Here is a 14,328-nt window from a genome sequence, read left to right as displayed (position 1 = left end):
GAAAGTGGGTAGAACTCTGCCCAGGGCCTTGGGCTCCGCACACCCTCCGTCCTTGTCCTGAATTAAAACATGCAGAATTCTGTTCTGAGTGGGGTTACCAGAATCCCCTCTGATCAGATCAGTTCTTTCTGTTTCACTGACTCTTGTATATCATCTTGCTATATATAACCACATGCTTGGCTGTGCATCCATGTTTCTACCTGTGTGAGCGACGGGTTTGCGGCAGTCCAGGGCTTTCCGGCTCAGTAGCCTAATTTATGAATGAAACCCTCTTTTTCTCCCCTCATTCATGTTTTTCCTGTGGCAAAACCAGTCTCTGCATCTTTCCTTTATATGGGGTGGGCAGCAAGGAACCTAAATCAACCAGGAAACACCTGAGCCCCTGGACCATCCCAGGTGTTCACAATCCACACCTAGTTCTGATGTTCCAAACAGCCAGGCAAGGTTAGCTTATCGTCAGGGGGACACCAGGCCCAGAAAAGCCATGCTGAGCTGGACTTGATAGGTACTTGGAGTGTCTTGAGCCCGCAGGGCTCCTCGGCTGCTGGTGTCATTCTCTGTGGTCAGAGGTCACAGTGCAGGGCCAGGCGAGTTTCCTGGGTGGCCATGCATCCTACAGCCTGGGTGCTGAGGAAGTGTGGCCACATCTATCCTTGTTAGGTTGATGAAGCAGGTGAGATGCAAGGTTTGTTTTATGCTTAAAGAGCTGGAAGGGCCTGCCCTGTTGATTACAGGTGGGGAGGTCCTTCTCCTAGAGGGAGGGGACTTGTTGAAAGTTACCCTGCTATATCCACAGGAGGGAAGCTGGGAAGGAAGACGGAGGGGTATGGTGTTTGGAGCACAGGAAGTGGGGTCACGGGAGAGGAGTGCTGGAACTCAGGTCACAGGGGCTGAGGACTGGTTTCTTCTTCCACTGGCTGTCATGCCTGCGGACATCTCCCCAGAAGCCCAGGGGCTCCTCACTCCCTGTTTCTTCCTCTTCTCCATCAAACTACCCGTGACATTAAGAGTCTTGGTGGGTCATCCTTATGGAGCCACATCGTCAGCGTCCACTCTAACAAGCATCCACACACATGGGCATTGGGTGGTTTAAAGGAGAGGTGCTGTCTGTGTGGGGCTTGTGTCTGGCCCCCTGCAGTCCCCTCTCTGATCTGCCTCGGGGGTTCGGGACTGCATGTGCGGCTCCTGAGTGGACCTTTGAACCAATAGTTCCAGATCCATCAGCTGCTCTCTGGCTCGCAGGCGTGGCGAGCGGCACGGGGCGGCTGCTGCCCAGGAGGGGTGCAGGAGTGGGTGCAGGCGTGAGGCAGGGGAGCATGATCCATCGTCCCTCTGAAGATCCGTTCCTGTTACATAAGGCAGTTTAGCATCTTGCTCCCTAGGAAATCTCTTAGAAAAAATAGGCCATGCAAATGAGAAGGTGTAATTGGTAGCCTGTGTTTGGAGGGCTCTGAGATGGTACACAGCACGCTGCCGGTGGGCTGTGGATGCTTCCACATGGGCTGACCCGGCGCATTGTCCCTGTCAGGGAGCAGTTGGGTGGGCACTCTTGGCAACCCATGAGAAATCAGTCACTATGAAATCACCCATTATTTTAGGCAGGAGAAGGGGGCTCAGAGGGGTTTGGAGAACAGCCAGGTGCTGTCTCCTGGGGTTAAAGTCCAGCAGAGTGGCTGGAGCAGGTTCCCATAATTTTCAGTCCTCAGACTGTTTCCCTTCTGTCCCCACAGAGCTTTCTGCTCGTCATCAAATGCCCCTTTGTCGGTCACAGGAGAGATTTCTAGGGCACCTTTGGTCTCTTTCTACAGAAAGCTGATGCCTGTGACCTCTTAGTGCTGTGACCTTTGTCAGGGTGATGGAGTTTTGCGTCTTGATTCTTTAGCTTTTGAGAACACAAGGAGAGCTGGACAGGAGCTCAGATGACCCCATGAACCCTCCCGGCATAAGGACCACAGAGCAGCCCAAAGGAGGGTGTGCTTGGGTTTACAGGACAGACTGTCTTGTCCCCTGGGGGGGAGGTGGTAAAAGCTTGCTCTCTCTTGCCTTCAGGAAAGGAGGCCATTTTGCAGAAGCAGAGGGAGGTTAAGCAGGGGTAAATTGCGATTGGCCTAGACCAACCAAGGTGACCTGGAACAGATGGGCCCCTTCCCCCTGAGCAGCGTCCTGCATGGAGACCTGGAGCAGAGGACTTTGTCTGTGGCATCCCAGATACCAGCCGGGAGCCTGGGGACTCCCATTTGGTCCCTGCCCCTGGCCAGCCACTGTGTCCAGCCTCTCTGTTCCCCACCGTTGGGATGGCCTGGCCCTGCCCCAGGCTCCCACAGGGCCATGTGGAGTCATGGGTTAAGAACTCTGACTTTAGGATCCATGACAATCCGAGTTTTCCTCGGGCTCTGGGGGAATTATTGAACCACTCCAGCTGTCCCCTTGTCTGGAAGAGGGGATGGACAGCAGGATTAGCCTCGCTGCGGGTCATGCTCTGCGTGTGGCGTCTGGCGCCCGAGTGTCCTCAGCCGAGGCTGCCAGTGGCCACGCAGATGCTAGGGGAAGAGCTGGCAGAAGCGTGGCCTCTCTTCTCTTCCCTGGGGACAGGCCACCTCAGCCAAAGCTTCGACCTTGCACGATGACACTCGAGGCTCAGCTCAGTGTCCCCACTTCTTCCCGGCCGCTCTTTCCCACTCACCAACAAGACATAGCGAACCTCCAAGTCCATTAAGGCTGTGAACGTCCTCACTGGAAAAGGCAGTACCGTGCCGAGAGCTGCTTCCTTGAGAAGCTTTGCAACATCCATGAAAAATAGATGAGGGCTTTTGAATCTAAATGCTCTTACTGTTTAAGGCAAAAATGTGAAAATCGGTCTTCTCCCCTCCCCCCACCCCCTTTCTTCATGGTTGAAGTCAGGGATTTAGTTGCCTCTGTTTAAAAGAGAACAAACATCAAATGCAGTTTCTAGGGCCAGAAAAGGAAACTCTTCTTAGGGGCGTCCCGCTTCCCAGAAGCTTAACTCAGTTCATTTTAATTACTTTAGATTTTCATTGCCTTTTTTCTTTTCTTAACATTTTGATAACTATTTATTAAACCTTCTCTATGTACCTGGCTTTATACCTGAGCCCGTGGGTTTGAAGATACCATGGTCAAGTTCACTCCTATCAGAGGGGTTGCAGTTGAGTTCATTAAAGGCAAGATCACAACAAAAAATGTCTAAATGGTGCCAGTTTTAAGGACACAAGTAAGTGCCAGCGTGACCAGAGGGTAGAAATGGTCAGAGACTCGCCCAGGATGGTTCAGGGCCAGTGTGTGGGTTTCTTGTCCAGCTCCTCGGCTTGACTGAACCCTCAAGAACTGTCACATTTAGAGAAGTGGCTACATTTAAGTTGCAAAGTTGCTTTTTGCAAAACCCCTACTGTGGGCAGACTATTAGGGCCTTACTTTGAGTCAGATGGCAGGTTTTGCCTTTGTTCATTCAGCTTGTTCTAAAATAAGAATAATCGACCTCCTCAGGATGACCTTGCCTGAGACAGTGCAGTGCAGGTTGCTGGGGGGATGGAAGCCTGCTGTGGCCCAGGGGTGGGGAGGCAGGGTCCCTTCAGTGTCCCCCGGCATCAGCTCTGTCCGCAGAGTGGTCCAAAGCTGGGTTTCTCAAATCTACTGGGATAACTCTGCAAACAGGAATCACATTGTAGATCCTCGTGCGTATCTGAGTCCATGTTTACTTCTGATTTGAAGGATAAGAAGCCCAAAGAACAAGAAAAAAGGGGTGATTTTCTTCACCGGCCGTTTTCCAAGAAGTTGGACAAGAACCTGCCCTCACACAGGCAACCCTCAGCGTCGCTTGTGACACAGATTCAGAACACCAGGGCGCTGCTGAGGGACCGGAAGGCCACCAAGTCTGGCTTCCCGGACAAAGGTGGGTCAGCCCGGGCCACTCTCTAGGCTACTCATATTTAGCTGTGTGGCCACGGAGTGTGAGCCCCTGGAACAGACAATTCCTGTGCCCCTGGGGAAGTAAAGCTAATGCACCGGAGGCAACCTGGGAACAGTCAGGGTCAGGCCACCGGTGCAGGAGGGATGGAGAAAGCAGAGATGGGTGCAGGTATTGCGGGTACAGGGACAGGCTACAGGTGTCATGGGAGCAGAGATTGGGGTGCACAGTATGGGAACAGAGGTCAGAGGCCATGGTGTTGTGGATCCGGAAACAGGTTTCTATCTGCAGGGGCAGAGATTGGGGTGTGGGAGGCTTCACTAGGGAAGTGGACCCTGAGAGGCACGGAGGTGTGATTGATAAGGGTCTGGATTCTGGGATGGAGATCAGCGCTTATACCCCAGCTCCTTGTGGCCCAACATGCCTTACCCTCTGAGGGTCTTCCTTGGCTCCCTTCTTGTGATGGGAGACCTACCTGTCCGAGCTTTTGGGGGGATTAAAGGAGAGACATGTTCTGAGTCCGGCACATCAGACAACTGATAAATAAATCTGAGTCTCCCCTCTCTGGGTTGAGCACTAAAGGGTGTGGGGAGGAAGCTCTGCCCAGGAAAGGGGAGGGCACAGGGACCTCCAGTGTCCTCAAGCAAACCTTGGTGGAAGAGAACATCTTATTCCTGCAGGGGGTGGGAGAGATCAGGAGTCCAGTCTTCAATCCCTTTGTTCTACATATGAAGAGACAGAGGGTCAGAGAGGGCCTTGGCTGTCTGAGATCAACCAACAAAGGGCTGGGCAGGTCCACAATTGGCTTTCACCCAGAGGGCAGTTCCCCTTGGTCTGGTCTCTTTCTCCAGGTTTCAGAAGGGCAGGGCCCCCTGGAGGAACTCTGCTGGCCCTTCCTCAGTGGAGTCTCCCTTCTGGCTACGTCACCAGCAGCAAATTCAGGCCCTTGACTATGACATGCTGGGATCTCCCGGGGCAGCATAGGTCAGTGCTGTGCACCGAGGGGCACCTTTGCCTCCCAGAGCTGCAGTCTGGCCCTTGGTAATTACTACCCCAGGGCATGAGCGCCTGTGTAAGTGCTAATACGAGCACTCCCTGTAGGGCAGGCACGGTTTCAAGCTCTGACTCAACCCCATGAAACTATTCTCAGCCCCCTTTCTGGAGACGAGAAATTAGGCACAGAGAGTTGTCCAGAGTCAGAGAGCCCGGCAGCCTGGCTCCAGAGTTTTCCGTGCTGACCAGTGTAACCTCCTCTGTCCTGATAAAGATGAGGGGGAAGGGGAGCAAAGGTGTCACAGGGCCAGCTGCTGACCATGCCCTTTCACAGCATCCAGGGTGGTGCCCTGGGGGCTGACGCTGAGGTGGGCAGGCACCCTCTCAGGACCCACACCTCTGGGAGGGCAGGAGGCAGGGCTGTACAGGGGCGAAAGTGGGCCACAAGTTGGGAGCACACAGCCATCTCAGGGAGGGGAGGGATGCCCACATGCCCGCCAGCACCCTGGAGACATCGGCCTGTGATGGAGTGGGGCTTGTGTCTGCAGGGAGGACCGGCTGTCCTCACGGTTTCCTTTGCTTTCTTGGTGTGCAGAGTCCTTCGGCTGCCGTAATATTTTCCGCAAAACCTCGGACTCTAATTGTGTGGCTTCTTCTTCCATGGAGTTCATCCCCATCCCACCGCCCAGGACTCCCAGGATTGTCAAGAAACCGGAGCCCCCTCCGCAGGGCCTGGGGAGCGGCGGCATCGCCCCCAGGGAGGACGCCCTGACGCTGGACATGGTCCGCTCCTTTGAGTCAGTGGACCGCGATGACCAGCTGGAACTGCTGTCCCCGTCCCACCACTGCAGGGTCCTCAGCTCCCCCGGGGGCTCGATGCGGGGGAACCCCGGTGAGCGGGCGCTGTCCCCGGCCCTGCTGCCCCGAAGCCCATCCCCTCTCCAGACTGCTTTGCCTCCCACTCTGGTCTCCTTTGCTCATGAAGACAAGAACTGCCCCCTGAAAGAGGGGGGTGTGTGTACCCCTCCCCCGGTCCCCAGTACCAGCACCACGCAGCCTCTGGGGAGCCCGAACTGTGTGAAAAGCCGAGGCAGGTTCCCCATGATGGGCATCGGGCAGATGCTGAGGAAGCGGCATCAGAGCCTGCAGCCCCCCGCGGACCGGGCCCTGGAGGCCAGCACGCCCCCGCTGCAGCCTGCGGCACTCACGGGCCTCCCCTTTGATATGGTCGATGGCGTCCAGGGCCAGTGTTAACCGGGGCCAGCCAGGGGCCGGGTGTTTCTGACAGCAGAGGGACAGAGCACCACCTTCCATCAGGAAGAAGAGTCAGAGGCCTGTCCTGCAGCGTCCTTCATGGCCTCAGCCTCCAGCCACGCAGTGTCCCTCCCACCCAGGCAGCAGCTGAAACCCACAGGCCCAAAGCCTGCACCACCCGGTCTTGAGTCGGGATCCCTGAAGGAGCTGGAATTTACTAGCAGGGTTGGCTGCGGGTGCAGCTAGCAATGTTCCTTCCCTCCTCCCTTCCTCGTCACTCCACTGGGCTCGGGGTCCCATGGATACGGACTGTTCCCAGGTCTTTCCTCACTGTGCCCTCTGCCTGTGCCTCTGGAGCCTTCTCTCTTTAGCAGTCAGCCACAGTCATAGGGGGACTGGCGGTGATGACCTGCCGCAGTCCCCTCAGGCCACGGATTTCCTTCCTTTCATGGCGGTGAGCACCTGGAGCGTCCGCCCTGGAGCCTCGCAGGAAGATGGGCAGGGATCTCATCTCAGCCACTAGTGCTGGCCCCTCTGAGCAGAAAGGGACAGCTGGGCAGAGACTGACCCAGATGGTGAGGACCCAGAGAAAGGAAACAACTGAAGGGCACTCCCATCTAAAGCGAAGTGTTGACAGATTCTCTTCTTTGGGGCTGAAATTTGCTAATGGTTGGATTATTTTCTCCAAAGATGATTGACATTAAATCAGAGTAACAATTTTTAAACACCTGACGGAGAGGTGAGAAGTGACTCCACCAAACTCCTGTTTGCCTGAGAGGATGAGCTTAGAGGGTGTAAAAACTTACCCAGGCGATGTCTGTAGAAGCTGGTGGCCCACGGTGACCTGCAGGACAGTCCTGATCACAGCCGGCCCTGTGTTCATACCATTGTGTCAACAGAACCCTGATCCTTCCAGAAAGCGTGGAACAGAGTTTCAGCTGGTTATTTAGAAAGAGAGACAATGGTTAAGGTTGGTTTGGATGTGTCAGGAAGGCACATTACTTCTGTGCAGGGCGGTTTTCAAGCCCACAGCACACAAGCTCCAAGCGTGGCTGAGACGCAGGTAGTCTGCTGTGAGCGGTGAGCAGGCTTGCCCGGCGGGATCCTGTTCCAAGTCAAGTCTGTGTATTCTCTGCAGAAGCTGTCTTCCTCAAACAGGCTCTGAGTGTCTGTCTGTCTTCACACCTTTTGTGCAGGAGCCAACCAAAGATGCATCTCCATTCTGTGTCCAAGCTGTCCCTGTGTGTGCATTTTATGGACCCAGTGTTGTATGACCGTGCCTAGTGGGAGTCTACCAGGGGTCCGTTTCCATGTGGGATGTGGCCCCAGCACTGGGGTCCACTCGATCACAAGGAGCATTGGAAAAAGAATTGGCACAGGTTGGAGAGTAGTTAATTCAGGAGACACATTCCACAATGGCCTGGAATCCTCAACTGTTGACTCACAGGGAAGTGTCAGGGGCCACTGTGGTGGCCACCCCCGGGCGTGTCCTCTCAGCCTGCAGTCGTTTGCACTGGTGGCCAGGTGGTCCCGGAGAGCGAGAGGGGCTCATCTGTGCTCATCTGCCAGTGGTAACCTCCTCTGCCCCCTCCATCTCTGACTGAGAAGGGGAGGGTGGATATTTGCTGACCCCTGAAGCCACTGCGATGCTCTGTCTTGGCTGACCCCCAGCTCTTGGGAGGGATTCAGGCTCTGGCTGTTGCTGTAATTTGTTTGTATGGCTCCAGACTGGGTTCTGGAACATTCCATTGAAAATAGAACTTCTGAAGCAGAGAGAAGACAAGACCCTCTCTCCATGAAAAATGAAAGTTTGGTTTTCGATTGGGGCAGAAACCTTCTTGGGAGATGGTTCCTGGCGGCATGTGTCCTGGGGGCAGGCTTGCAGGCTGTCCCTGTGCCTTTGAATGCCACACCGGGGTCTCTTCCCTGTGTCGTACTTTCCTGGAGAATGAGAGTGCGTGTCCGGGTCGCTGTTTCCTGTCCCTCGCGTGTATGTTCCGAGAGCTGCCACTGACCAACCGCGTCACCACTGGTAACTTGAACTGTGAACTCGGGTTAATTTCAAGCCTGGGTGAGAGGCCGGGGGACGAGATGGGGGCTAACCTGTATCCTCCGTGTGTGTGAGCACCTGACAAATCTATGGAAGCGAATGAGAGAGGAAATGTTGAATCCTTTATTATGTTAATATATTTATATGGAAACCTTGACCGTCCCCTATGGTGAGTACTAAGTGTGCTGTCTCCCCGGAGTCTGTGCCTGGATCGTGTCAGCCTGTAGTTAATGACAGAAATGAATGAACTGTCGCCGTGGGAAGTCCAGGAGGAAACGTCCACTTTCTTTGTATGGTTTAGTCATAAGTACTTGACTGTATCTGTCACCGTTATTAAATGTATGTACTTTTATAATGACTGTGAAATACACTTCTTCCTCACTGTGACTGCTTGCTTCATTTATTTGCTGATAAATCTTAACACACTAAGTACGTTGCAAAGCAGTGGTATCATTGTCTGGGTTAAGTTCCTGGCCCAACAGGTAGGTGACAGAACACAAGTGGGAATCGAGTTGTGGGTGTGGGAGGGAATTTCCTGCTCTAGGGCCCCTGCCTTGTCTATAGAAGTCTGTGTGACTGATCCAGGGCAGATGGCAGTTCAACATGAACGAGCATTTGTCATTTGGGGGGGGGGGGGATTCAGGATCTCCTACGACAACCCTGACAGTGGCACATAAAGAAGGAATGACATCTGTGGACACTCCCTGTAGGTTCGGTCCTTGTTCTGGGCCTTGGTGAGGGATGGGGAGAGGGGCGATGAGGTGGAATGGGAAGAGTCTAGGTGGCTGGACTGTCACAGTTCTGAGTTCATGCACAGCTGGGCACAGAAAGTTCTTCATACACACAACCTTGCTTACACCCTGTACCTCCTGTCCGTGGGGGCTTGGAGGGTGGGTGGGAGAAAGTGAGAGCCCCTATAACGGGTAGTCAACCTTTTTATACCTACCACCCACTTTTGTATCTCTGTTAGTAGTAAAATTTTCTAACCTCCCACCGGTTCCACAGTAACAGTGATTTATAAAGTAGGGAAGTAACTTTACTTTATAAAATTTATAAAGCAGAGTTACAGCAAGTTAAAGCATATAATAATAATTACTCACCAAGTACTTTATGTCAAATTTTCACTAAGTTTGGCAGAATAAATCTTTATAAAACAACTTACTATAGTTAAATCTATCTTTTTATTTATACTTTGGTTGCTCCGCTACCACCCACCATGAAAGCTGGAACGCCCACTAGTGGGCGGTAGGGACCAGGTAGACTACCACTGCCCTATGAGGAACCTGAAGGTTGGTGGTATGGGGAGGTAGGCAAGAATGACTGTCAAGTTTTGGTGATGATGTTTCTTTAGTAACCAGAACGTTTCAGAGCAGAAAGAGACCTGAGGTTATCTGGCTCGACTCCAGCTTTTTTGAAAAAAGAAAATAGAGGCCCCCTGAAAAGGGTTTATTTCTTACACAAATTTTTATGTGTCAGACTCCCCAGGGTTCTTGAACGAGCAGGTTTAAGAGTGGGTCTGGGGTACAGGGGGGGACGTGGAGAAATCAGGATGTATGGGCACGATGGATGGAGGGGAGCATCAACAGCAAAGCAAGCTGTCATAAGCCTCCTTGAGGTCTCTACATGGACCAAGTCTGAATTTTAAAATCATTTTCAAATTGTGAAGCTTCTTGTGAGTCTGACCATCAGCCTCCACCATCATGGACTGAGCCTCTCCCTCTGTAGTCCTCCAGCCCACTGGGAACTAACTACCAGTGTCGTGTGGAAGTGATAAAGAAACCTTCTCAAGACACAAACTTACATAAAGAGGGAGAGAGGGAAGCCTGCCAAGGGAGGCAAAGAAGACCTCCTGAATCTCCTTCTCCCTTGGCTTTTATTGATCAGAAGCAGGACAGAGGTAACAGGATTACAGGGGAGAGAGGCCAGGTGATGAGGAGAAAGAATGACTAATAGCAGTTTTGCTGACATGGAGAAAGGGCTAAATTGGTCAGTACATTCCTTTTCTTTTGCTAATTAACACACAAAGGAAGGGACAATCTAGAACCTCTAGGCTAATTTTCTAAAGCTGGTTCACATGCATTCCTTTGTGTTTGCACAAAGGTCACTCCCACAGTTTCTTGGTGTTTGCATCCAAGAGACATTCACTCAGGGCTTTTAACTAAAGTTCCCCAATCCAAGTCATAGAGGGTTCAAGGTTAAATGGGCAAGCCCCTACATCCCTCCACCATCTGCCACGGACCGAGCCTCGTCCTCCACCATCCTCCATGGACTGAGCCTCACCATCATCCTGCATAGACACTGTGGGTCAAATAAGTTTGTAAATATGATATATATGTTTGCTTGCTTATAGTTTGCATTGGGTGTGGGGGACAGGCTGTAAGCAGGCAGGATCGTTATAGCTTCAGAGGCTTAGTTTTAAGACAGCTTTTCCCCACACCCTTGACTGTTGCATGATAGGGGGTGGTGCACTCTCATGAGGAATCCCATTATGCCTCAGATAAGTGACTTTGTATCAGAGACTTACTTATTTGTATATTGGATTAAAGGTTTTGATTTCTACACTGTAAAATGGGGGCAGACCAGGAGCTTGCTCTCTTGGTTCCTGAGATTAGCATTAAAGCAGAGGGCAGATAGGAGAGCAGAGTAAGCTACGTGGAGGAGAGGAGAGACAGCCAAGATGGCAGAGTGCTGAAGGAGAAGCCAGTTAGTGCAGAGTTTGTATAGAGAGAAGGAGATGGGGAACAAAGGAGAATGAGGCTAGTGAGCTAGAAACCTTTGATCCTAGGAAACTCGGATAAGTCAGTAGCTTTGTGAGCGCTGAATGAGTGGGTTTTGGAGCCCAGTGTGTGGTTTTACTTGCCTGCTGGGTGCAAGCTAGAATTAAAGATAATGGCCCACCAGTTCGTGGCTCTATTGTTTTATTACTGTCTGTCCGAATCTAATGCGAACCTGCATGGGCCAGGTGGCTGTGATGGTGGCAGTGGATACTAGCCATACAGACACTTTTAAAAAAATTATTAATTTGAGAGAGAGAAACATCAATTTGTTGTGTTACTTCTTTATATTCACTGGTTGACTCTTGTTTGTGTTCTGACTGGGGATCAAACCTGCAACCTTGATGTATCAGGATGATACTCTAACCCAGTGGTTTTCAACCGCCATTCCGCAGACCGGTGCCAGTCCTCCAGAAATTTTGTGCCAGTCCGTGAAAGGATTAACCACACTGATATTGTATTATTGGGTCTATAATCATCTGACGGACTGGCACTGATCTATAGACTGGTGATCGAAAACCACTGCTAATCAACTAAGCCACCTGGCCAGTGCCCACTGTGGACTCTTGAAACTCGAAATTCAAGACTGTCCTTTTCAACAGGTAGCCCAAGTAAGCAGCAACCCCTAGATAGCCTTGTAATCTACTGTAGCTCTTAAAGGGCTATTGGGTTTTACTAGATTAAATCAATAAAACATTTTATATTGCCATGTCATAAAGTGGGACAAATTCAGAGAGAATGCAAGCCTGATTTTTTTGTTTATTTTGTGTGTGGCGGGGGGGAGGGTCTGGAAGCCTCTTGGTCATTGTGCTGGTTTTCGTTGTGGGACCCTCTCTGTGCTGCAGGCGCAGGCGAATAACCCAGAGCAGACTGGGCGCCGGTTCAACCTGCTGTCATCACTTTTCAATGAAAGGAGCATATTCCCCGAGCAGTGAATGAGCGTATTATTTGTGGCAGCTTGTTTTTGTCAAGGGAGCTTTGCAGACACCTGGTTCCAGAGACCAATGGGAGAGAGATGTGTGTGTATTTCTTTTCTGTGGACCTGTTTTCAGGACAGAGTCGCCTTTCAAGACCTCATGTCTTCAGCACTGAGGGCCCTGGGGAGGGGGATAGGTGGGGAGGGCATCAGCCTTTGCTTTTTCATGTCTGAGCCATGGTGCAGATGAGGATATGATGGAGATGGAGAGGCATTTGGGGGAACCAGCTCTGGGAGCGTGGGGTAGCTTGATGCTGGGCACACAGGGATCGCCCGGGGCTGGGAGGTATGAAACTAGCCGAAGGGACCCTGTGGAGGTGCCTGCCAGGGAACTGTACTGCTGCAGGTGGAGAGACGAGGCTCCGACTGGAGGGCCTGGGCCAGTGACAGAGCACGCTCCCCACTCAGAAGGTGGCCCGGAAGCTGTGTCGAACGGAAAATGTGTGTCTGATTTTAAAGCCAGTGGCCACGGCCACCATCAGTGCTTCCTGGCCCATGCAGGTTCGCATTTGATTCGGACAGATGGTAATGAAACAATGGAGCCAAGAACTGGTGGGCCATCATCTTTATCCTAGCTTGCACCTGGTGGGCAAGAAATACACACAGTGGGGAAACACTTCCCTTTCCATTCAGGGCTCCCAAAGCCACTGACTTATCCGAGTTTCCTAGAATCAAAGGTTTCTACCTCACCAGCCTTATTCACCTCTGTTCCCCATATCCTTCTCTCTGCACAAACTGGCTTCTCCCTCAGCACTCCGTCATCTTGGCTGCTTCTCCTCTCTTCCACATGGCCTTTTTCTGCTCTCCCCCAGCATGGGCTCCTCTGCCCCATTTTATAGTGTAGAAATCAAAACCTTTAATCCAATATACAAACAAGGAAGTCTCTGATACAAAGTCACTTAGGGTGGGAAAGGCTTAGTTTTAAAACTAAACCTTAAGCTATAACGACCCTGCCTGCTTACAGCCTGTCCCCCACACCCAATGAAAACTATAAGCAAGCAAACATATATATCATATTTACAAATTTGTTTGACCAGCACTGATATTTTATGAACCCTCTGGCAGAGTAAACACTTCTCCTTTCTAGATCTTGTTACCACAGCCATCAGCACACCAGCACAGGGCAAGCCTTTTTTGGGGAACCAGGCTTTTTGTGCACAGTTGGGTGGTGAATTCAGGGCAGGTGTGAGATGAGAACACTTTCCTCTGTGTTCGTCTCCAGCCACCAGCGTGTTGGATAGATCAGGCTATGCTTTGACAACAAATTTAACCCCAAATCTCTGTGACTTGCCCAATGGAGGTTTATCTCTTAGACAAAATTATGTGGTTCAGACTCCAGAGCAGTGAGCTCTCTTCCTTGGTGGGGGGGGGGGGGGGGGAATCAGGGATCCAGGCCTCTTTCTAGCTGTGGTTCCAACCTCTCAAAATGTGTGTCTGGCTGCTCCAGCAGAGGGAGGACTGCAAGGAGTCCTTGGCCCTGCCTATGAGCCAGAGGCTGAGGAATGTTGGGACCATGTAGGTATTTGGGGTGCAGTTAATGTTCTGCACCAGGGAAGGCACAGATGCTTAACACTTAAAAGGCCCCTAAAATTGGAATGAACTTTCCCATTGTTACATGAGTTTGGTATCTCTTAATGTGTAAAGATTACTTGTTCTTGATAAAGGGATAAGTGTCATTAATTATTAATATTTTACTTAATTTAAGGGGGTGTTATGGGCCAAATTGTATCCCCCCATCAAATTCATATATTGTAGCCCTAACCCCCAGTGCCTCAAAATGTGGTGGTACTTGGAGATAGACCTTTAAGAGGGGAGTAAGTTAAAATAAGGCCACTGTTAGGTGGTGTCCGAATCGAATCTGACTGGTGTCCTTAGGAGAGGAAGTTTGGACGTACAGAGGGACACCAGACAGAGTAAAGACCTGGTGAAGACTCAAGAAGGTGGCCGACTGCAAGCCAAGGAGAGAGACCACAGGAGAAACCTAACCTGCTGTCACCTTGACCTTGGGTCTGGGACGTCCAGCCTCCAACACTGTGAGGAATAAATGTCTGTGGTTTAAGCTGCCCTGTCTGATATTTGTTAGGGTGGCCTCAGGGGGCTAGCACGGGGGGAGGCCAGAGATACTTATATATTCTGCAAATCTTACCAATTTTGTCCCATTTGCTGAAACCCAGTTACCTTTTCTTTTTTTTTTTCTGAAGCTGGAAACAGGGAGAGACAGTCAGACAGACTCCCGCATGCGCCCGACCGGGATCCACCTGGCACGCCCACCAGGGGTGACGCTCTGCCCACCAGGGGGCAATGCTCTGCCCATCCTGGGCGTCACCATGTTGCGACCAGAGCCATCTAGCGCCTGAGG

The 14,328-nt window shown here is 51.6% G+C and overlaps 1 protein-coding gene across 4 annotated transcripts in view; it reads left to right on the top strand.

Annotated features, from left to right (window-relative positions):
- HUNK (hormonally up-regulated Neu-associated kinase) overlaps positions 1–8,606 on the top strand; it is a 105,792-nt gene extending 97,186 nt beyond the window's left edge. For all 4 annotated transcript variants that reach the window (XM_066370365.1, XM_066370366.1, XM_066370368.1 and 1 more), the window contains 2 exons: positions 3,727–3,907; positions 5,511–8,606. In XM_066370365.1, the coding sequence (XP_066226462.1) occupies positions 3,727–3,907; positions 5,511–6,169 (840 nt within the window). In that variant the 3' untranslated portion in view covers positions 6,170–8,606. The remainder of the gene's footprint in view (positions 1–3,726; positions 3,908–5,510) is intronic.
- Positions 8,607–14,328: the final 5,722 nt, after the last annotated feature.

Source organism: Saccopteryx leptura, chromosome 2, assembly GCF_036850995.1.
Source record: "Saccopteryx leptura isolate mSacLep1 chromosome 2, mSacLep1_pri_phased_curated, whole genome shotgun sequence".
Classification (NCBI taxonomy): Eukaryota; Metazoa; Chordata; class Mammalia; order Chiroptera; family Emballonuridae; genus Saccopteryx; species Saccopteryx leptura.
The sequence above is the reverse complement of the archived record's forward strand: the minus strand, read 5'-3'. Positions and strand labels throughout refer to the sequence as shown.